The sequence below is a fragment of the Saccopteryx leptura genome, chromosome 2 (genome assembly GCF_036850995.1).
Source record: "Saccopteryx leptura isolate mSacLep1 chromosome 2, mSacLep1_pri_phased_curated, whole genome shotgun sequence".
Taxonomy (NCBI): domain Eukaryota; kingdom Metazoa; phylum Chordata; class Mammalia; order Chiroptera; family Emballonuridae; genus Saccopteryx; species Saccopteryx leptura.
In genome coordinates, this window is record NC_089504.1 from 109,877,401 (window position 1) to 109,900,030 (window position 22,630).

Here is a 22,630-nt window from a genome sequence, read left to right on the forward strand (position 1 = left end):
CTGGATAAGAAGATTCTAGGTTGAAGGTTTCAGCACTTTGAAGAAGTTGCTCCACTGTCTTTCAGCTGGCATTGTTTCTGAAAGGAAATTTACTGTCATCCTGTTTCTCTGTAATGTTTTTGCTTTTTTTCTGGTTACTTTTAAGATTTTTTTTTTGTGTGTGTGACTGGTTTTAAGCAATTTGATTATGTGTGCCTTGCTGTACTTTTCTTCCTGTCTTTTATACTTGGGTTTAAGCCTCTTGGATCTGTGAATTTGAAGTTTTTATCAAATTTGGCAAATTTTCAACCATGATTTCTTTGAACATTTTTCTTTCTTCCTCTTCTGTCCTTTGGGGTCTCCATTATGCTCATATTTGACTGCTTGAAGTTTTCCCATCATTCACTGGCATTTTGTTTGTTTTTTTTATTAATTTTAATGAGGTGACATTAATCAATCAGGGTACAAAGGTTCAGAGAAAACATCTCCAGGTTATTTTGACATTTGATTATATTGCATTCCCATCACCCAAAGTCAAGTTGTCTTCCGTCACCTTCTATCTGGTTTTATTTGTGCTCCTCCTCTCCCCCCAACCCCTAGTAACCACCACACTCTTGTCCATGTCCCTGAGTCTCATTTTTATGTCCCACCTATGTATGGAATCATATAGTTCTTAGTTTTTTCTGATTTACTTATTTCACTCAGTATAATGTTATCAAGGTCCATCCATGTTGTTGTAAATGATCCGATGTCATCATTTCTTATGGCTGAGTAGAATTCCATAGTATATATGTACCACATCTTTATCCAATCATCTATTCAAGGGCTTTTTGGTTGTTTCCATGTCTTGGCCACTGTGAACAATGCTGCAGTGAACATGGGGCTGCATGTGTCTTTACATACCAGTGTTTTTGAGTTATGGGGGTATATTCCCAGTAGAGAGATTGCTGGGTCATATGGTAGTTTTATTTTTAATTTTTTGAGGAACCACCATACTTTCTTCCATAGTGGTTGTACTACTTTACATTCCCACCAACAGTGGATGAGGGTTCCTTTTTCTCCACAGCCTCTGTAACACTTGTCAACCTGTCTTGTTGATAATAGCTAATCTAACAGGTGTGAGGTGGTATCTCATTGTAGTTTTGATTTGCATTTCTCTAATAGCTAATGAAGATGAGCATCTTTTCATATATCTGTTGATCATTTCTATTTCTTCCTGGGAGAAGTGTCTGTTCATGTCCTCTTCCCATTTTTTTATTGGATTGTTTGCTTGTTTGTTGTTGAGTTTTATGAGTTCTTTGTATATTTTGGATATTAGGCCCTTATTTGTGCTGTTGTTTGAAAATATCATCTCCCATTTAGTTGGCTGTTTGTTGTCAGTTTCTTTTGCTGTGCAAAAGCTTCTTAGTCTGATGTAGTCCCATTCATTTATCTTGCTTTCACTTCCCTTGCCTTTGGAGTCAAATTCATAAAGTGCTCTTTGTAACCAAGGTCCATGAGTTTAGTACCTATGTTTTCTTCTATGTAATTTATTGTTTTGGGTCTTATATTTAGGTCTTCGATCCATTTTGAATTAATTTTAGTACACGGGGTCAAGCTGTAGTCAAGTTTCATTCTTTTGCATGTGGTTTTCCAGTTTTCCCAGCACCATTTGTTGAAGAGGCTTTCTTTTCTCCCAAATTGTGTGTTGTTGGCCCCTTTATCAAAAATTATTTGACCATATACATGTGGTTTTATTTCTGGGCTTTCTATTCTGTTCTATCGGTCTGAGTGTCTATTTTTCTGCCAATACCATTGCTGTTTTGATTATCGTGGTTCTATAATATAATTTGAAGTCAGGTATTGTAATGCCCCCAGCGTCGTTCTTTTTCCTTAGGATTGCTCTGGCTATTCGGGGTTTTTTATAGTTCCATATAAACCTGATGATTTTTTGTGCCATTTCTTTAAAAAATGACATTAGAATTTTGATGGGAATTGCATTAAATTTGTATATCGCTTTGGGTAATATAGTCATTTTGACTAGATTTATTCTTCCTATCCAGGAACAAGGAATATTTTTCCATTTCATTATGTCTTTTTTGATTTCCCTTAACAATGCTTTGTAGTTTTCATTATATAGGTCCTTTACAATCTTTGTTATGTTTATTCCTAGATATTTTATTTTTTTGTTGCAACCATGAAGGGGATTGTTTTTCTGAGCTCGTTTTCTGATGTTTTATTGTTGGCATATAGGAAGGCAATGGACTTTTGTATATTAATTTTGTATCCTGCAAACTTACTGTATTGGTTTATTGTTTCTAGTAGTCTTTTTGTGGAGTCTTTGGGGTTTTCAATGTACAGGATCATATCATCTGCAAAAAGTGATACCTTTACTTCTTTCCCAATATGAATGCCTTTTATTTCTTTTTCTTGTCTGATTGCTCTGACTAGAACTTCCAGCACTACGTTGAATAGGAGTGGAGAGAGTGGACAACCTTGTCTTGTTCTTGATTTAAGGGGAAAAGTCCTCAGTTTTATACCATTTAATATGATGTTAGCTGATGGTTTATCATAATGGCCTTTATTATGTTGAGATATTTTCCTCTATACCCATTTTGTTAAGTGTTTTAAACATAAAAATATGTTGTATTTTATTGAATGCCTTTTCTGCATCTATTGTAAGATCATATGGTTTTTCTTTGTTGTTGATATATGGTGTATTACGTTAACCGTTTTACATATGTTGAACCATCCTTGTGATTCTGGGATGAATCCCACTTGATCATGATGAATTATTTTTTTAATGTGTTCTTGTATTTGATTTGCTAGTATTTTGTTTAGTATTTTAGCATCTGTATTCATTATAGATATTGGTCTGTAGTTTTCTTTTTTTGTGTTGTCCTTGCCAGGTTTTGGTATGAGGGTTATGATGGCCTCATAAAATGTGTTTCACAGTATTGTTTCTTCAATTTTTTGGAAGACTTTGAATAGAATAGGAACCAAGTCTTCTTTGAATGTTTGATAGAATTCATTAGTATAGCCGTCTGGACCTGTACTTATATTTTTGGGGAGCTTTTTAATAGTTGTTTCTATTTTCTCCCTGCTTATGTGTTTGTTTAGGCTTTCTGCTTCTTCATGACTCAGTCTAGGAAGATTGTATTGTTCTAGGAATTTATCCATTTCTTCTAGATTGTTGAATTTGTTGGCATATAGTTTTTCATAGTATTCTACAATAATTCTTTGTATATCTATGATATCTGTGGTGATTTCTCCTCTTTCATTTTGGATTTTGTTTATATCAGTCATTCCTCTCTTTTCCTTGGTGAGTCTTTCCAAGGGTTTGTCAATTTTGTTGATCTTTTCAAAGAACCAGCTCCTTGTTTTATTAAATTTTTCTATAGTTTTTCTGTTCTCTATTTTGTTTATTTCTACTCTGATTTTTTTATGTCCTTTCTTCAGCTGGTTTTGGGTTGTCTTTGTTCTTATTTTTCTAGTTCTTTAAGATGTGAAGTTAAGTGATTTACTTGGGCTCTCTCTTGTTTGTTCATTTAGGCTTGTAGTGATATGAACTTCCCTCTTATTACTGCTTTTGCTGCATCCCAGAGATTCTGGTATGTTGTATTGTTATTTTCATTTGTCTGTATGTATCTTTTGATCTCTGCACTTGTTTCTTCTTTGACTCACTCATTTTTTAAAAGTATGTTGTTTAGTTTCCACATTTCTGTGGGTTTGTTTACCTCTTTTTTGCAGTTGAATTCTAGTTTCAAGGCTTTATGATCAGAAAATATGCTTGGTATAATTTCAATCTTTCTGAATTTGTTGATGTTATTTTTGTGGCCCAACATATGGTCAATTCTTGAGAATGTTCCATGTACACTAGAGAAAAATGTATACTCTGGCACTTTGGGATGAAATAACCTGTAGATGATTAAAAGCCTAGGAGAAATGATGACATCGGATCACTTACAGTGGAATGGTGGAGTCTTGGTAGCATTGTGCGGGGTGAAATAAGTGAATCAGAAAAAAACAGGAACTGCAGGATTCCATCATTGGTGGGACATAAAAGCGAGACTAAGAGGCATGGACAGGAGTGTGGTGGTTACAGGGGGCGGGGGGAGGGAAGGAGGGAGAGGGGGAGGGGGAGGGGTACAGAGAGAACTGGATGGAGGGTGGCAGAGGACGATCTCTCTTCGGGTGATGGGTACGCAACAGAACTAAATGACGAAATAACCTGGAAATGTTTTCTTTGAATGTATGTACCCTGATTTATTGATGTCACCCCATTAAAATAAAAATTTATTTATATAAAAAAAAAAGAAATATCCTGTAGATGTCTATCATATCCAATAGCTCTAGTGTTTCATTTAAGGCCAATATTTCTTTATCGATTTTCTGTTTCGATGAACGATCTAGAGCCATCAGCGGTGTATTGAGGTTTCCAAGTATAATTATATTTTTGTTGGTTTTTGTTTTTAGGTCAGTCAGTAGTTCTCTTATATATTTTGGTGCTCCTTGGTTTGGTGCATATATATTAAGAAATGTTATGTCTTCTTGATTCAGTGTCCCCTTAATCATTATGAAATGACCGTTTTTGTCTCTGATTACCTTTGCTGTCTTGTAGTCACCATTGTTAAATATGAGTATTGCTGCACCTGCTTATTTTTGGATGTTATTTGCTTGGAGTATTGTTTTCCAACCTTTCACTTTGAACTTGTTTTTATCCTTGTAGCTTATATGTGTTTCTTGTAGGCAGCATACAGTTGGATTTTCTTTTTAATCTATTCTGCTACTCTGTGTGTTTTTATTGGTGAATTTAATCCATTTACATTTAGTGTAATTATTGACATTTGAGAGTTTCCTATTGCCATTTTATATGTTGCTTTCTGATAGTTTTCTATCTTGTTTGGTTCTTCTATTTTTCTATTTGTTTTTGTTTGGTTGTAATCCATACTTCTTTTCTCTCTTACTTCTTTTTTCAAGCCATGTACTTCTCTGTTGGTTTTTTCAGGGGTGGTTACCATTAAGTAATGGAAAGCATACATATCATGTTCGTTGTAGTACATTATCTCATAAGTACTTCTGCACTTCATCCTCCTTTGCTACTGTTAATCTTTGTCCTCTCCCTTTTTTGTTTCTTTGTCACAGATTAATCTTGTTTTTATTGCAATCTTGATGGAGCTTTTACTTGTAGTTTTGTTTTGTTTTGTTCTTTGTGTCTGATTGGAAAACCCCCTTTAGTATTTCCTGAAGTGGGGGTTTTCTGGTGATAAATTCCCTCATCTTTTCTGTATCTGTGAATGTTTTTATTTCTCCTCCATATTTGATATGTGATGAGCTTTGTGATAGCTTTGATGAGTCTAGTATTCTTGGCTAGAAGTTCCTCTCTTTCAGAACTTTAAATATTGGGGCCCACTCTCTTCTAGCTTGTAGAGTTTCTGCTGAGAAATCTGTTGATACTCTAATGGGCCTTCCTTTATATGTTGTATTCTTCTTTTCCCTGGCTGCCTTGAGAATTTTTTCTTTGTCATTGGTTTGTGCCAATTTAATTATGATGTACCTTGGAGTAGGTTTATTAGGGTTAAGATGACTCGGTGTTCAGTTTGCTTCTTGAATTCGAAGCTTTAGTTCTTTCCACAGGCTTGGGAAGTTCTCATCTATTATTTGTTTGAATATGTTCTCCATTCCATTTTCTCTCTCTTCTCCTTCTGATATACCCATTATTCTTATGTTGCTCTTTCTGATGGAGTCAGACAATTCCTGTAGGGCTACCTCATTTTTTTTAAATTCGTGAGTCTCTCTCCTCTTCTCTTTGTAGTACCTCTAGTTGGCTGTCTTCTATGTCACTAATTCTTTCCTTTGTCTGGCTTGTTCTATTGGCTAAGCTTGTTACCTCATTTTTCAGATCATGAATTGAGCTTTTCATCTCTGTTTGATTCGTTTACATAGTTTTAATTTCCTTAGTGAAGTATTCTTTCTGTTCATTGAATTGTTTTTTGAGCTCCCTAAATTGCCTTTTTGTGCTTTCTTGTATATCCCTGAGTATTTTTAGGACTTCAATTTTAAATTCTCTGTCATTTAACTCCAAGGTTTCTAAGCTATTGAAATATATTTTATTATAGATTTTTCCTCCTCTGTCTGAGCTACATCACTGTTTCTTATCCATGATATTTTATTTCTTTTTTTAATGGCATTTGAAAGTAATATTGTTAATAACACTAGTAAGAGTTGATAAAAAATTTTTTTGAGAAAATGCAGTGAAAAACTGAAAATTTTATTGTGCTAAGTGGAACAAAAATACATAGAATGGAGGGCCTGAGTTGGGAGGGAGTGACAAAGAGCCAGAAAACGAGGCAAGAACCCACAAAATGTCACAAGGAAAAAATTTGGATCAAGAATAAAATAATTTGTTGTAAATGATGGTCGAATGAAAGAAATAGTGTAAGGAAAAGAAAAAGAGAAAAAAGAAAAAAAATACAGTGAAAAATGAAAATTCTATTGTATTAAGTGGCACAAAAACTATAGAATGGAGAGCCGGAGTTGGGGGAAATGGTAAAGAGATAAAAAGTGAAATAAAAAGCACACAAAATGCCACAAAGAAAAAATTTGAATTCAGAATAAAATAATTTGTTTTTGGGTGAGATTTGAATGAGAGAAAAAGTGAAAAAGAAAAGAAGAAACAAAAAGAGAGAAAAAAAATAAGTTTTTTAGAATGTAACACTCAGAAAAAATAAAGAATGGAAAATGTAACACCTATGGGTAATAACGTTCAAAATGAAAAGAATAAAATGGAAAGAGGATAAAATGACCAAGGTGGAAAGAAAAAAGAAAAAGATAAAAAATACAAGATAAAGAAAGGAAAAAGTTATAAAGACTGTGGATTTTTCCTGGTTTTGAGAAGTTATCTTCTTCCTTTTTCTTTCTTCTATTTTCGACCAGGGGCACTGTACCCCAGGGTCTGCCCCTGTGGCACTCTTAAGCAGAGTTTTGCTGTTGTGTTGCTATGGTGATGTCATAAACTAGGCCTCAGTCCCGTTGGTAGGCAGGGCTTGTTAGCGTTTGCAGGCTTCGACAATGGGAGAGTCTGTTTTCCCAGAGCCTCTCCCCAAATCTCTCCTTCCTGAACTAGCAGCCTGGGTGATTTTGCTGTGAAGTTGCCCCAGCCACTGTCTGAAGAGCAAGAGACTCTAAGAGCTGCCAAATCCCCTCTCTATCCCCACTCAATGCAGGGTTCTGGGTAAGGCTTTTCCAGCCAGAGCCGCCAGCATAATCAGGCAGGGCTGGGAGCCGATTGCCTTTCAGGTGTCTTTCTATGAGCCTCCGGGCATGTCTAGTATGCCTCAGCACTCCGCAGGTCTGCTCTCCAGAGGTTGTCTTCAAGCTGCCTGCATGCCCTTCCCCCCACCACTTCCACAGTTCTCTTCCCCAGGAGTGTGCTTTGTTAGCCTGTATGGCTGGTGGAGGTGCTGCAAGCAGACAGGTCCGGGTGTAGGGAAGCCAGCTTTCATGTACTTCCCATGCGCTATTGTTTGTGAAGCCGGGATTATTCAGGAACTGTGGTCTCTACTCACACAGTGGGTCACTACTGACAGTCTCCTACCCAGCCCCTCCATCCAGGAACACAGGCACCCACGCCCGAAGTGTCAGGTGGATCCACTCCTACACTGCCCGCACTCGCTGACTGGGATACTGGGAATAAACAAGGCAACTGTTCGCCCACCTCTGCCAGGTTCTGCTGCTGGCGTTAGCTCCACATGGGCTGAGCCACGGACACACTCTCTCCTTGGCTTGAACATCTCTGCCCTAGTCCAGCTTTTTCCACGCCCCCAGTCCTCGCTTTCTCTCAGTTCCAAGTGAAAGCAGCCCTTGCTCAGGTCAGTGAGGAAAGCAGAATACATCATTCTCCGTCTTATTTCCTTTAGAGTGGATTATATATTCAGCCACCTTTTCGCCCAATCATACGTTTGTTTGATGTGTATTTCAGATGCTCCTGAGATTGTTTTTCTGTCTCTAGTGGTTGAATTTGTTGAAGTTTCAAGGAGAGGTATCAGAAGCACTCCTCTTGGCGCCATTTCTCTGACGTCACTCCTTCACTGGCATTTTTTGTTCATTTCTTTCCACCTTTTTTCTGTTTCATTTTGGTTTCTACTGTTATGTATTCCAGTTCATTATTTTGTTCTGGAGCATCTAATTTCTATTAATCCCATTCATTATTGTTTTCATCTCTAGCATTGTCATTTTTATCACAGAAGTTTGACTTGGGCCTTTATATTTTTAATGTTCAGTCTCTCCCTTACTTAACATGTTAAGTCTTTCCTCCAGTTTCTTTAATTTATGGAATACAATTATAGTAGCTGTTTTAATGTGCCTGTCTACTAATTCTATCATCTGTGTCACTTTGAGTCCATCTTAATTGCTTTTTATCATCACTGTGGATATTTCCCTCCCTTATCTTGAGGAGGAAGGGGAGAGTGAGAGAAACATGACCTTGCTGTTCCACTTAGTTGTGCATCCATTCATTGCTTCTTATACATGCCTTAACTGGGGGTCGAGCTGGCAACCTTGGCACTCTGGGATGACTCTCTAGCCACTGCACCACTGGCCAGGGCCTCCCTACTTCTTTACATACCTGGAAATTCTTAATTATATGCCAGACACTGAGAATTATATATTATTAGGTGTTAGATAGTTCTGTACTCCTAAAAATGTTCTTGAGCTGTGTTCTGGGATACAGTGAAGTTGTTATGTAAATAGTGGTCCTTTCTGGTCTCACTTTTAAGCTTTGGTAGATATTCAGTAGCATTTAGTTTAAGGACATTGTCCCCACTATTGAAACACCCCCCTTTTTTATATTTTGAACCAGTGACTCATGAATTCTGAGGTTTTTCTACTCTGGTTATTGGCAGTAAGCACAAGCACTTCTCCCAGCCCTGTAGGAGCTGTAGACGCTATGCCCTCCTCTCCTTCTGAGTTGTTCTCCCCCATCCCCAGCCTTGGGCAGTTTTCTCACTTGTGTATTTCACTGAACTCTTGAGGGGCATCTCCAGCACTTTCTGTATGCTCTCCTCTCCAGTAATTTGTCATACTCACTCTCGTTGCCTTGGCTCTCCTGGCCTCCCAGCCCCATCTTCTCAGGTGTCCCCAAACTACGGCCTGCGGGCCGCATGTGGCACCCTGAGGCCATTTATCCGGCCACACTTCCGGGAAGGGCACCTCTTTCATTGGTAGTCAGTGAGAGGAGCACTGTATGTGGCGGCCCTCCAACGGTCTGAGGGACAGTGAAGTGGCCCCCTGTGTAAAAAGTTTGGGGACCCCTGTTAGTTGGAGAGACTTCCAGGCCCTATCTAGGTCCCCGTCTCTACACCCCAGCCTGGAAACACTGCCCTGGCAGTACACAGGGTCGGTCATGGAGCTTACTTTACTAGATTCCTGTCTCTAAAGGATCATTGTCTTTCATGTCCTGAAGGTCAGTGTCTTGAGAGCCATTGTTTTATTTATTTTGTTTCATGTTTGTTTCAGAGAGGAAGGGAACTCTGAGCCCTATTAATGCCTTGACCCATCTGCTTTGTTTGGAGTCTGTAATTCCTGATTTTCTAAAAAGACCACGTACTGGGTTTTTGTTATGAGAAATAGAAAACCATAAAGGTGATTTTTTTCTTCAATGTCTGTGTGTTTTAGAGAATATAATTATTAGCTGGACTTTTCAGTTTAATTAGTCTTAGTAAAATGTGCATGTTTTGAGCTTACAAAAAAGAAATAGCACAGATGAAAAAGATAGGAATAACTATCTGAGCAACAAGGTCTTTTTTTTTTTTTTTTGAGAGAGAGAGAGAGGGACAGACAGGCAGGCAGGGAGAGAGATGAGAAGTCTCAATTCATAATTGCAGCACCTTAGTTGTTCATTGGTTGCTTTCTCCAGGGACTATTTCTACACAGAAATACAGGCCTGGTCCTATATGCAGGTCCTGTCCTGACATAATTTAGGTTTTTTTAAGCTTAAAATGGGCCCCTAAGGCCCAGCCTTTTATTAACTACTGTTCTGCAGTTTTTCAACCATGCAGTTTCTGCTGACCGTATTCCTTTGGTCACTTAGTAACGGAGCCTCCTGCTGCATAAGAAAGAAATAATAAAGCAGCAGAAAATAGAACTCTTATATCCATTGCCCTAGAGCTAGGGCATAAGGAGCTGATTTCCATTAACATTACAATCTCAAAATATGCATATTGGTCCGAGCATAGCTAGGTTTTCCTTTGCTGCTTTCTGTCCCAAAAAAGTATCTGAAATGGCAGGTCCATTCTAATTTAGGGTGAAGAACATCTTGCTCTACTTTTGTTGCAATTTAGATAATTTTAGAATGTATATAGATTCACTCTCACTTTATAGTCATCACCTAAAAAAAGCTTTGTACTTTGAAAAAATTGGGGTTTGAGACAAGTATCATGAAATTCCTCTGAGTGCCATAGTTTTCAATTTATAGGGTAGCTCCATTACAGTTATAGGCTTTCTTTTTTTTTTTTTTTTTTTTAGTAAGAGGAGGGGAGGCAACAATACAGACTCCCACATGTGCCCTGACTGGGTTCCACCCAGCAAGCCCCTTATGGGGCAATGCTCTGCTCGTCTGGGGCTACTGCTCCATTGATTGGCAACCAAGCTATTTTAGTACCTGAGGCAAGGCCATAAAGCCATCCTCAGCACCCAGGGCCAATTCACTTGAACTAATCAAGCAATGGCTATAGGAGGGAAAGAGAGAGAGAGAAGAGGGAGGGGTGAAGAAGCAGATGATCGCTTCTCCTCTGTGCCCTGACTGGGAATCGAACCCAGGACATCCACACACAGGGCTGACACTCTACCACTGAGCCAACCAGCCAAGGTCCAGTTATTGGCTTTCAAAGCCATATCTTAAAAAAGGGTAAAATTATCCTGAATTATAGCTGTATAACAACATTGCTGAATCTCTCATTTATTTAGATGAAGAACTAGTGGATGTTTCTGCATCTGTCTTACCAGAACTGAACAGAGAAACATATAGCCAAATTCAAGTCTGTGCAAAACAGAAGCTGGCTCGACATGGTTCTTTTAACACAGTTCTAGTTTCTGAGAAGATTCACAGGAAAGCGAACTCAGAACCCAGCAGCCCTTCCAGAAAAGAACAAGGTACGTGCCTTGACTTAATCCATGGAATCTGCCAGTTCCAGGTACTTGTCGCCTTACACGTGCACTGGCACTTTAAATTGAACTAACTTTCTAGGTCCTGCCTGTTTTTTTCACTTACTTGAACTGAAACAGTTATTGGGGGTAAAAAAGTTGGTGACTTCATAGGGTATGAACATGGCCTTGTTCCTTGAAATTGATCACAGCCTTAAAAATCAATTAGCTTGCTACAAATTGGCCTGTTTTATACATCTCAAAAATTAATCTGATTACAAAACAACTTTAGTTTCTTTTTTTTTTAAGTGGGAGGAGGATAGACAGATTCCACATGTGCCCCAACCAGGATCTACCTGGTAACCTCCACCTGGGGCTGATGCTAGAATCAGCCAAGCTATCCTCAGTGCCTGGGGCCAATGCTCAAACCAGTCGAGTCACTGGCTATGAGAGGGGTAAAAGGAGAGAAGGGAGAGGGACAGAGAAAGAACCAGATGGTCACTTCTCCTGCATGCCCTGACTGGGAATTGAACCCGGGACATCCATACACTGGGCTGACACTCTATCCACTGAGCCACCAGCCAGGGCCTTTCTTACTAATTCTTGGTGAGACCTGAATTAATAACTAGCTTCTGAAAGTTTCTCTCTTTGAATCGAAACCAGAGTGAATTTGAGATAGCCGTATAATCCCTGAACTGTGAATAATGAGTCCTGCTGTATATAATTGGTATGTGTACATCTCTTGCTGTATCTGTTAGACCTTCATTTTCCTTTATAGGATCAGGTGGCTTCTCCTTAGAAATTGGAAGTCTGGCAGCTGTTTACCGACAGAAAATAGAAGACAGTTCACCGTAAGTAGTCTTTTAAAAACTCCAGGTGTATTCTTTTCTATTTCTGAGAGTGAATTTTGACTAAATTGAAATGCCACCCATCAAAACATAAATTTTAGTAATCTTGCTCATAAGTCAGCTGTTTATTAAAATTTTTTAGTTTTCCCTTTGTACAAAACACTGTACAGGTTGTAGCATCAGGAACACAAAAGTATTTATACAAAACAAGTCTCGTAAGCTATGAAAGCTTATAGGGAAAAAATATTAAAAAAAAACACAACAAATACACTGAAAAAAGATATGTCACCACTAGTGTGACACTGAGAAATGACGCATTGTAGTCTCATGAATCACTTTGTCATCATTGGTGCTGTTTCCTTGTTTTATAGAAATCACATATCAGAGGAAGCAGAGGAAATGCTAGAGAAGGAACAAGAGCAGTTTTTAATGACAGATATGGGCAGTAACAGATTCTGAGGCAGAGTCAGGGAGTGAGGGACAGTAAGCCAATTAGTGATAACTGCAGTATTTATCTAAATAGGATAGTAAAAGGAAATATCATTCAGAAGAAGAGCTTGAGGTGTTGGAAGTAAGTAGGTCAAGTTGGAAAAAAGCTTTGAAAGCCAGATACAAGAGTTTGAATGTAGCCTAGTAAGTGGTGGCGCAGTGACAGCGTGTCAACCTAGGACAGTGTGCCCCAGTTCAAAATCCCGAGGTCACTGGATAGAGCACAGGCCTGCCAGCTTGAGCGCAGGATCTTCGACATGATCCCAGAATTGCTGGCTTGAAGCCCAAGGTCTCTGGCTTGAGCAAAGGGTCATTAGCTCGGCTGGAGCCCCCTGGTCAAGGCACGTATGAGAAACAATCGAAAAACAACTTAAGTAAAGCAACTACGAGTTGATGCTTCTCATGTCTCTCTTCCCCTTCTCTCTCTCCCTTCCTGTCTCTCTGTAAAGGGAAAAAAAAGTTTGGATATATGAGACAAACAGTAAAGAACTGTTGTAAGGTTTACTAGGAAGGAAAGACCATCATGGCTGCTTGAAGCAGGTGGGATTGGAGCAGGTAGAGGAGGTGCCAGGTGAGCAGATCAGAGAGCAGAGCATTTGTGGTCATTCTGGTCTGGGGTGCAGGCCTGAGCAGGTCAGCTGGAGGTGGAAATTAGTGTAAGAAATCAGTGAGTCAGCAAGACCTACCAAAGTAGAAAGAGGTGTCACACAGAGAACACCTGGGTCTCACTCAGACGATTATGCTGTCAGTAGAGATGGAGAGGTTGAAGGTTAACGGCTGGAGGTAGAGGGGTGGGTGATGTACTCAGTGTGGGATTGAGTTTCACAGAGCTGAGGAAGAGTGATGACTGGTTCGGAGAGGGCTGCGGTTGGAGAGACTCACCTCTGCAGCCCAGTGCACTCCATGTTATTCCTAGCGGTGCAGCGGACAATGAGATTGTGGGCACTGCGATCTCAGCAATCCCATCAGAAAGGCTGCGGGGAATCCCTGTCTCTGCCTGCTAGTTCCTAAAGGAGTCTTGAAGGGATTTTCCTCATCTAGTTCTAAAAAGATATAATATTAAACATATAAACTTTATTATTTTTTTTAATATTTGGAAGTCTTTTTTGTATAAAAGGCCAGCATTGTGTAATCTCACATATTGATGGGCCTTAATTTTGAATGTGTGTTGTCTAGAAATTCTATAGTAATACTGAGCAGAATGGGACAAGAATGAGAGAAAATAATTTTGTAGATACATTGATTTTTTCACTCACTGCCCACTTCATTTATGTCACAGTCTCTTAGGCACCCGGGACCTCTCACGGTGACTGTGTGAGGCCCGGCTAGGTGACCTTCAGCAGGTAGCTTAGCCTCTGGACCTCAGTTTTGCTCCCTAGTAAACTGGGGGGAATGAGAGTGGCTATCAGTATTACAATAATTATGTAAGTTATTAATAACATGCTGATTATTATAGTATGTATGTAAGGGGTACGTGCTGGGCAAGTGGTTAGATGTGGAGGAGGCAGGTAAGGAGCCAATGTCACTCTCACCCGAGACCCTCCCAGAACGACGGCCACGTCAGCTTCCCCTCCCTCTCCATCCGCCACAGTTCCACCCGGTTGTCTGCTTCTGGGTTAGTAGCCAATGCGTGTTCAGGAAACAAGACTTTAATATCATCTTGGGCGGTCATATCTTGCTCCTGCTTTGGTGCATCTCTCTTCAGAAAAGCAGAGTCAGGAGTTGGTAGACTGTGGTAACTCGTTGGTTCCCATTATGTTTCTTTTTATTGCAGGGAGAAAACCTTTGACAGTACGAGAGCGATGCCTCCCTCAAGCAACCTGGACCCCGCTGCTCCTCTCCCTGTCCTCTCTGTTGACTCAGAACACTGTGTCAACCCTTTGGCCCACCCAGTGTTTTCTGTGCCTCACACGGACTTGCAGGCCTTCTCCATACGGAACGGTCTGCACGGAGAAGTCGGTGTCTCGCTCCCTTCGGCAGCCTCAGATGCTGAGAGCCTGCAGCCAGCCCTGCTGGCCGGCCAGCCGTTGCTATACGTGCCCTCCACCTCCCTGTTCATGCTGTATGGGAGCCTGCAGGAGGGACCGTCCCCAGGCTCAGGGTCAGAGAGGGACAGCAGGAGCTCAGAAGTCTTAGCAGCCCCAGAGCCGTCACCAGCACCTGCCTTCCAGAAGCGCCTCGGTGAGGAGAGGAAGCCTCAGGCGGAGGAGGCGCCGGCCCCTAAAAGGCAAAGTAGGGACGACGGAGATGGCCCTCTCTCTTTTGTCATGCCCAAGGTAAGGGGGTTCAGGTGGACGTGACTAGTGACGTCTCCCTAACCGAGAGCTTCTTCCTGTTAAGGACACACAGATATTAATAAGCTACTGAGTCTGGAATAGGAAGTGTTTCATCTGTCACCTCTATACTTAAGCCATGAACAGCTTTTCACCAAAAAAAAAAATCTTGCCATAAAGTAGTACTGTAAGAAAAGTGATTTTTATAAAAGTCACGCTTCATATAAAATGATAAAAAAGTTTGAAGAAAGAAACCTGCCCATAATGCCTCTCCGTAGAGGCGATCACTGTTAACGTTGGTATTATTTCCTCCCAGTCTTTTTGCTGTACTGTTGTTTAAATACATTGAGAGCACAGAAATAACCTTACTCCAGAATGAACCTAAGTTCCAGAGTCAGGAGTGGGGATGCTGCTCGACTGTCCGAGCCTGTGCTTGGTCAGTGGTCCTCTCCGCCCAGAGATCCCATTTCCTTAGCCACTCAGAGGTCCATGACACATGACCAGCGAAACTCTCACAGTCTGGCAGAAGCCCTGTCATTACAGCAGTTTATCATGGGTCAGCTGAGCACACTTCATGGAAATCAGTTCATTAATTAAGACCTTTTCTCCTCTATTCCTTTCTCTTGCCAGAGTGAATTCTCCTAAAGTTGTGTATAGCTTGAGCTGGAGACAGAAGAGAAACACTGAGTAGAATATGCCTTAGAAAACCAGGACAGCTTTGGGGCTCCCCACAATTCTTATCAGGCTCCTCAGAGATGATAGTATCCACACCCTGTGTTAGCAGCTCAGACATTTATTTCACAGTCTAAACACTGTGGCCAGTTTTCCATTATAATCTCCACCATTTCTGTGCTTGAGACGTGGCATTGACTGTCAGACCATCCCTGTAAACATGACTAAGACAGTTGACATATACACATGGCAGTGGTGCACGGCTATGTTCAACCTTTCTGTGTATATGTTAGCTATTTTGATAAAAATTTTATTAACCCTTTGAGTAGTGAGGTTTTTTTCAGGCTTGCTGATCCCCGGGAGTGAGTTTCTTTCAAAAAGTGAAATTAGTTCCAGTTCCAGTTTTATTAACTTAAAATCATGTTTGTTTGATAACCAATTTATGGAAACAAGAAGAACATACATTTACTTTTTTTTTAATGTTGCCTAACACACTTTTAAAATAAATCGATCGTACTCTGGGCGGTCAGGAGGCATGAGGACGTACATGAACGTTCGTACTGCTCAAAGGGTTAGGGTTTGCCGCTGGGGTTTTGACTTGCTTTTCTAATTCCGGGTTTGGTTGTGCTTAGAAACCCTCAGGTTCCACGGACACTGCCTCTCCCGAGATGCCGGGCAGCAGGGAGTCCGTGCCCCTCGGAGACGCGCACGTGCATAGCCAGCTCCCTGCTGCAGAGGAAGTTTGGGGAAAGGCTCTGGCAAGCGGCCTCGTTTCTTCTGAGTGGGGAAGTCTTTCCAGAAATACCGAGGTTGAAAAGCCTTCCAAGGAAAAGGGAGGCACCAAAGAACCCTCTCTGCTGCCTTGTCTTTATGTGCAGCCGCCAGCTGGTAAGGGACGTCATCCTGCCTTCAAGTCCCTGGGGGTAGTCAGGCCGTAAATTGGATTTTTAAACCTCTGACATGTCACCTGACCAGAGCGGTTCATTGATGAGCTGCCTTCTGCCCTCTTGTCTCCTCCATCGATGAAACGATGTGACGAAGGGGGAGGCTGCTCTCACTCTCACCAGCCTCAAGGAGAAGGAGAAAATCAGTAGGGCAGGTGATTGTTTTCAAAAAAATACATTAAACCTAAAAAAGCACAACAAATTCAAAAAATGATTGACTTTATAATTAGCCGAGCCTGGCATTGGTTCCGTGTGACGCTGTGTGCCCCTGGCATGCTGATCTCCTGAGTATCTGATTGTGCTGCATGGGACCGGGGCCCAGTGCAGGGCAGGAGTGAAGGGCTGGCTGTGAGGACCATGTAGTATCTGTGGGGACTTCAGACGAGTATTCAGCCGTCCTCGTTGGTAAAACAGCAATAATAATAGCACCGACTTGATGGGGGCGGGGGGGGGGGGGGAGAGGTGCTGTGAACATTAAAGTTAATAAGATAATACAACAAAAACATTTAGAATAATAGTGCCTGACACTCAGCAAGACTCAATAAATGCTGTTACTATTTTGAAATAAAGAGGAGATACAATCGATTCCTAATTTTTAAGATAGCTAGGCACATTGTACAGGAAGTTGCTCTTGATGCAAAGAGACTTAAATTGATTTTCCTCAATTCCTTGTTTACCTCTCAGGTTAGGTAGGTACTGGTTATTATTCCCTCATCTAGAAAACATCCTTAGCCCTGGCTGGTGGCTCAGTGAATAGAGCAGCCCAGAGTATCAAAGTCCCGGGTTCAATTTCCAGTCAGGACACACAGGAGAAGTGACCATCTGCTTCTTCCCCCTCACTTTTCTCCTCCTGCAGCCAGTGGCTTTATTGGTTCAAGCATGGGCCCCAGGCACTGAGGATAGCTCCTTGAAGCGCATCAGCCTGAGGCACTAAAAATAGCTCAGTACTTGAGCATTGGCCCTAGAGGGGGTTGCCAGGTGGATCCTGGCTGGGGTGCATGTGGGAGTCTGCCTATCTCACTTCCTCTCACCTAAAAAAAACAAAAGGAAAAGAAAATATTCTTTATTCCTTTAGCAAACATTTTTTGAGAGTTTAAGCAAAATACTTTGTGTTACAGGTACATTGAACAAAAAACAGACGCAGCCCCTGCCGAATGTAAATGACCACCCAGAACAGGGCTGGGCCAGGGGCCCTTTGCCACTGTGGTGCAGCTCGTGGACTCCTCCTTAGTATGTTTACAAATGCATAAAACATAGAGATGGCAAAAGAAGCCAGTTATATTGAAATACAAAGTACTATTAATAGTGTTGTGATCCGAACAGCGTGAAATAAAATTTCAGCTAGAAGTAAAGACAGAATTTTTCCCATCCAAGTTCACTTTCCTCCTCAATCTGGATTCGGTGGAGCTCACATGTAGAAACCCTCTCAGGAGACACAGGCATCCACCAAATTCTCACACAGGAATGTGTGGGATCTCAGTCCAAGCCACTCTGCGAAGAAGTGGCTGTGGGGCTGAGAGAGCACAGAGGAGGGGCTGACCCGCTCAGGTGGGGATGGTCAGTTGTGGGCTCCCATGTGCAAGGGCCACGAAGAACGTCTTCAGGTTGTGCCGACTTTTGCCTTGTTCTGCTTCTGTTGCAGGATTGAATGGTCTCAGCGTGCTCTTACCTGGCAGTCAGACCCCTCATGCTGTGGGACCACCATCGGGTCAGCTGCCATCCCTCAGTGTCCCTTGCATGGTCTTACCGTCTTCGACACTGGGTCCGTTTCCGGTTTTCTACTCTCCCACAGTGGCCGGGCCCGTTTCCTCCGCTCCTGGCTCGCTCCCAAACCCAGGACATGTGAGTTTTGGCTTCCCAGGCCTTGGATCAACGCCTCATCTTCTCATCAGCCCTGCAGGCATGGTTAATCCAAAATCCTTGACACTCCCTTCCGCAGACGCCCAGCGTCAGGGTCCATGCTCACTGAACCAGAGCCCAGTGATGTCCAGACCACACAACATCATCCAGCCCCAACCCCCAGTTTATGAGGGACAACCGGTCTCTGCAGTAAAATCACAGCAGGTAAGCCCTGAAGTTGCATTTCGGTGTGGCACAGGAAGGCTCCTCTCTCTGGCACGAGTACACCTGCGTTTAAGTAGCTTTGGTTTAGTCACCTGACTGCAGGACAGAGGTTCTAGGTCGGGTTCTGCCAGCTTCCATTACAGACTCACAATTTTCTGCTTGTTTTATAAAACATATGCTTCAGGCAGGAGATCTGTGCTTCAAAGACAAAAATATTTTTCAGTTTTTTAAAATTAGGGGGATTTATTTTAGGCTTAGTTCAGGTAGATTTTTGTTGAATGCTGAGTATTCAGATTCCTCAAGCTTTCATTTTGTTAGGTTCATAAGTAGACTGCCCTGAATTTTAATTGAACAGCTAACAGAAGCACGGAAGATGGTGTTAATCCTGATGCAAAGATTTTTAGCATCTGTCAGTTCTTAAAATGTAGTGCTTGGAGGCAATGAATAAATATATATATACACACACACTCATAAAGTATATGCAGGTGTACATATATAAAGGTATATGATCATTATATTAATCAGTACTGTATTTTCTCCCCACTCCACCTGTACTTTAATCAGTAAGTATTTGTTGAATGACTATCCTGCACTGGGCATTGTTCAGAGTGATTATTTTCTCTCCCAAAGAGAGGGTTACATTGTGGCCAAAAATATTTTAGAACTGTTCTTCAGAGGCCAGATGGTGGCTCAATGAATAGGGCATCAGACTGGGACACTGAGGACCCAGGGCCAAAGCTCCGAGGTCACCAGCTTGAGCGTGGGCTCACTGGCTTGAGTGCAGGGTCGCTGGCTTGAGCATGGGATCATAGACATGACCCCATGGTTGCTGGCTTGAGCCCAAGGGCACTGGCTGGAGCCCAAGGTCGCTGGCTCAGCTGTGTCGCCCCCCCCCCCCCCCGTCAGTGCACATATGAGAAAGCAATCAATGAACAACTAAGAAACCACAACAAAGACTTGATGCTTCTCATTTCTCCTTTCCTGTCTGTTTATCCCTATTAATCCCTCTCTCTGCCTCTGTGTCTCTTGCTAAAAAAAGAAAAAAAACAAGGCGATTATAACATAATGTATGCTTTTTGGTCCCCAGTTATGTGCCAGACACTGATCTAGGCAGTGAAGCTAGAACAGTAAACAGTATAATAGTCCCTGCCCTTTTAGGGCACATTAAGGGGATAAATATTTCGCATTTAACAGGAGAGAATAAATATTAGTAAACAAAAAGGTAGTATGCATATATTTACTATTTGCCTAGCATGTTCTAAGGTGCTTTGTAAATATATTGTTCAGTTTTTACGACTCTCTGAAGTCGGTACTTTCCTCATGCCCATTGTATGGATGGAGAAACTGAGGGACACACTGGTTAAGTCACTTGCCCAAGGTTGCACAGCTAGTGCTGGCAGAGCCCAGCCCCAGCTCCGGGTGCCACGCGGGTAAACTTCGCTAGGCTGCCTTTCTGCACACACACCAAGTTAATTTCCAGTTGTGAGAAGGTGTCGAGAAGGAGAGAAATTGGATGACTGTGATAGGAAAGTGAAAGGAGCGAACACCTGCCTAGGGATTAAAGTGACAGGTCTGGGCTTCCGGTTCAGAGACTGAGAACAATTTGACTTCACTTCTGCTATTATTTATTCTTCTTTTGTAGTCACCAGCTCCTGTGACCCCCAAGAGCCTCCGAGACACACACCGGGAGACATTCTTCAAGACACCTGGCAGCCTCGGAGACCGTGTCCTTAGGAGAAGAGAAAGCAAACGGTCACAGAGCACCAGCTCAGCACAGAGGAGACTCGAAATACCCAGCAGCGGGGCCGACTAACCTGACGCCTTGCCAGATGGGGGTGGTATCACCCCACCTGGATCTCCCCAGGTCACCGGCCATGTCCTCAGGCTGGCGTGGAGAGCAGCATGCGCACCATCTTCCCCTTCCTCTCTTTCATCCACCAGTTCCAACGTTAACTTCCTGCACCATCCGTTTTCCTGAAGGTCACTGTTACTCACTGTGCATTTAATCCGAGTTAGAGTCCAGATCCTGTGCCTGGTTTCCCAGTGAAAGTGCTGACTGACCTGTGGTTTTGCTTCAAGAATTATCTCCTTGCCAGACGTAGATTTGAACAGACTCCCGGAGCCTCGCGGTTTTCCTGCAGGCGGGGCCCGTCTAGCACTTAACTCGAGTGAGCATTCTCCACGTGCATTTCCACTCGCCCCGATGACATCTGTGGTGAGAGAAACCTCCTTTCTGCAGTTTAAAAAAGCTACTGCTTCCTTTGGCTTCATCAGGAAGGCAGCTACAGTTGTGAAGCCTATGGTATTATTTATTTTGCTCCCGAAATGGGGTTTAGTGCAAAGAGTTTACAACTGCAGCCAACCATGTTCTTCAGGGTATGACGACTTGAATGTTTGTACTTTTGTCCTATAACTTGCCCTGCACTTACTTTACAACCTAGTGATAATGTGGATAAATGTCTACACATGACAGAATGTCAAGACCAAAACAACTGTGAATGGCCACCCATCTGAGCATGCGAACTCAGACCAAGTCCAGCGGCCTCAGCACGGCGTCTCCCTAATTGTGTGGACATGCTCAGTAGCCTTCACTACGTGCCCCTGTGGTTTCTTTATTTAAATGTTAACTGTAGAGTATAAAGTACGGATGCCTTCTAACAATGGCTGTTCGTTGAATAAATCAGGATGGTGGAAAGTAATTAAATGGAAAATTAGGACATGAATAAGACCTTTTGATAGAATTCTGAAGAGTTAATGTAGACATCGATAATAGAACAATAGGTGATTTTATTTTTTCCTTTTACTCTTTTTCTTCAGTCTAGAAGGATAAGAGGAAAATGGACCCGTTATGTTCGGTATCTCAAGAGCATTTGAACCTGAGTTAACTTTCATAGAACTTCTGGAAAATAGGAGCAGTGAATGCAGGGGTTTATTGTTCTAGCATGACTACAATTCTGGAAATGTATGCAGTATCTCGTTGTTACACCATATCATGTTGGGGCATTTGGAAGTAGCCAAACTAGAGCTTTGTATGCCCAGATTAATTGCTATTGACCTCAGTCCTGTCTCTTGAGAATAAACGGCTTTCTCCCTCCCTCCTCCCCTGCCTTCCTCTCTGCCTGCTGTCATTCCCTCTTTATTCCTTTGTTTTTTTAAATTTTCTCTTAGATTTGGAACCTTAGTGTGGGGTTTTATTTTATTTTTACTTTTGGACCCAATAAAATGTTCTATGAAAGAATAAAAATATTAATTTAAGAGACTCTAGGAGTCTGTGTAAAGTAGCTTTATATTAACTACAGGATATTATTAGCTTTATTACCCCACAAGATATTTCTGAAACTCGAGGTAGGTAGCCAGATTAAATAAATTTGCGACTACATAAAATTTTTATTAACACTAAACTTTTAAAGTTTACAAGGTGATATTTTTCCCTTTTTCACAGTCTTCTCTAGAATTAAACATAAAAATGTTCAGTCATCAACGACTGACTGATAATGGTTACCCTGAACTGACATGATGGATCTCCTCTCGAAAGAGATGAACACCTGTCTTTCCAGGACACGTGGCCCACAGACCTGCACAGGGATTGCATTTTAAATATACCGCACGTCAGGGTTTTCCCAAAACATTTTCACCTGAGAGGTCTGCATTTAAATTAAAACACAAACTGACTTTTCTCCTCACTGTTCTTAGATCAGGGGTCTCCAAACTACGGCCCCGCGGGCCGCATGCGGCCCCCTGAGGCCATTTATCTGGCCCCCGCCGCACTTCCGGAAGGGGCACACCTTTCATTGGTGGTCAGTGAGAGGAGCATCGTTCCCATTGAAATACTGGTCAGTTTGTTGATTTAAATTTACTTGTTCTTTATTTTAAATATTGTATTTGTTCCCGTTTTGTTTTTTTACTTTAAAATAAGATATGTGCAGTGTGCACAGGGATTTGTTCATAGTTTTTTTTTTTATAGTCCGGCCCTCCAACAGTCTGAGGGACAGTGAACTGGCCCCCTGTGTAAAAAGTTTGGGGACCCCTGCCTTAGATATTCCTCGCTCTAACCTGACTGTCCTTTTGGAAAATGCTGTTCCTGACAAGACCTTGTACACCTCAGAGAATTCTCAGTTCTTGGGGGGGGGGGGGGCTTAGGGAGCAAACCCATCAGTAAGATGATCATGACCCTGACCACAGGGAGCAACAGAAAGCTAAGAACAGATTCCTTCGTGTTCAGGACCCACTTCATACTCTG

General features: G+C 41.8%; 1 protein-coding gene across 1 annotated transcript in view; it reads left to right on the forward strand.

Moving 5' to 3' along the window:
* Positions 1-22,128, forward strand: part of E2F7 (E2F transcription factor 7) — a 48,947-nt gene extending 26,819 nt beyond the window's left edge. Inside the window, exons 8-13 of the mRNA XM_066368507.1 lie at positions 10,924-11,109; positions 11,879-11,951; positions 14,212-14,713; positions 16,015-16,270; positions 17,969-18,390; positions 20,033-22,128. Of these exons, the coding sequence (XP_066224604.1) occupies positions 10,924-11,109; positions 11,879-11,951; positions 14,212-14,713; positions 16,015-16,270; positions 17,969-18,390; positions 20,033-20,203 (1,610 nt within the window). The 3' untranslated portion in view covers positions 20,204-22,128. The remainder of the gene's footprint in view (positions 1-10,923; positions 11,110-11,878; positions 11,952-14,211; positions 14,714-16,014; positions 16,271-17,968; positions 18,391-20,032) is intronic.
* The last annotated feature ends 502 nt before the right edge of the window (positions 22,129-22,630 follow it).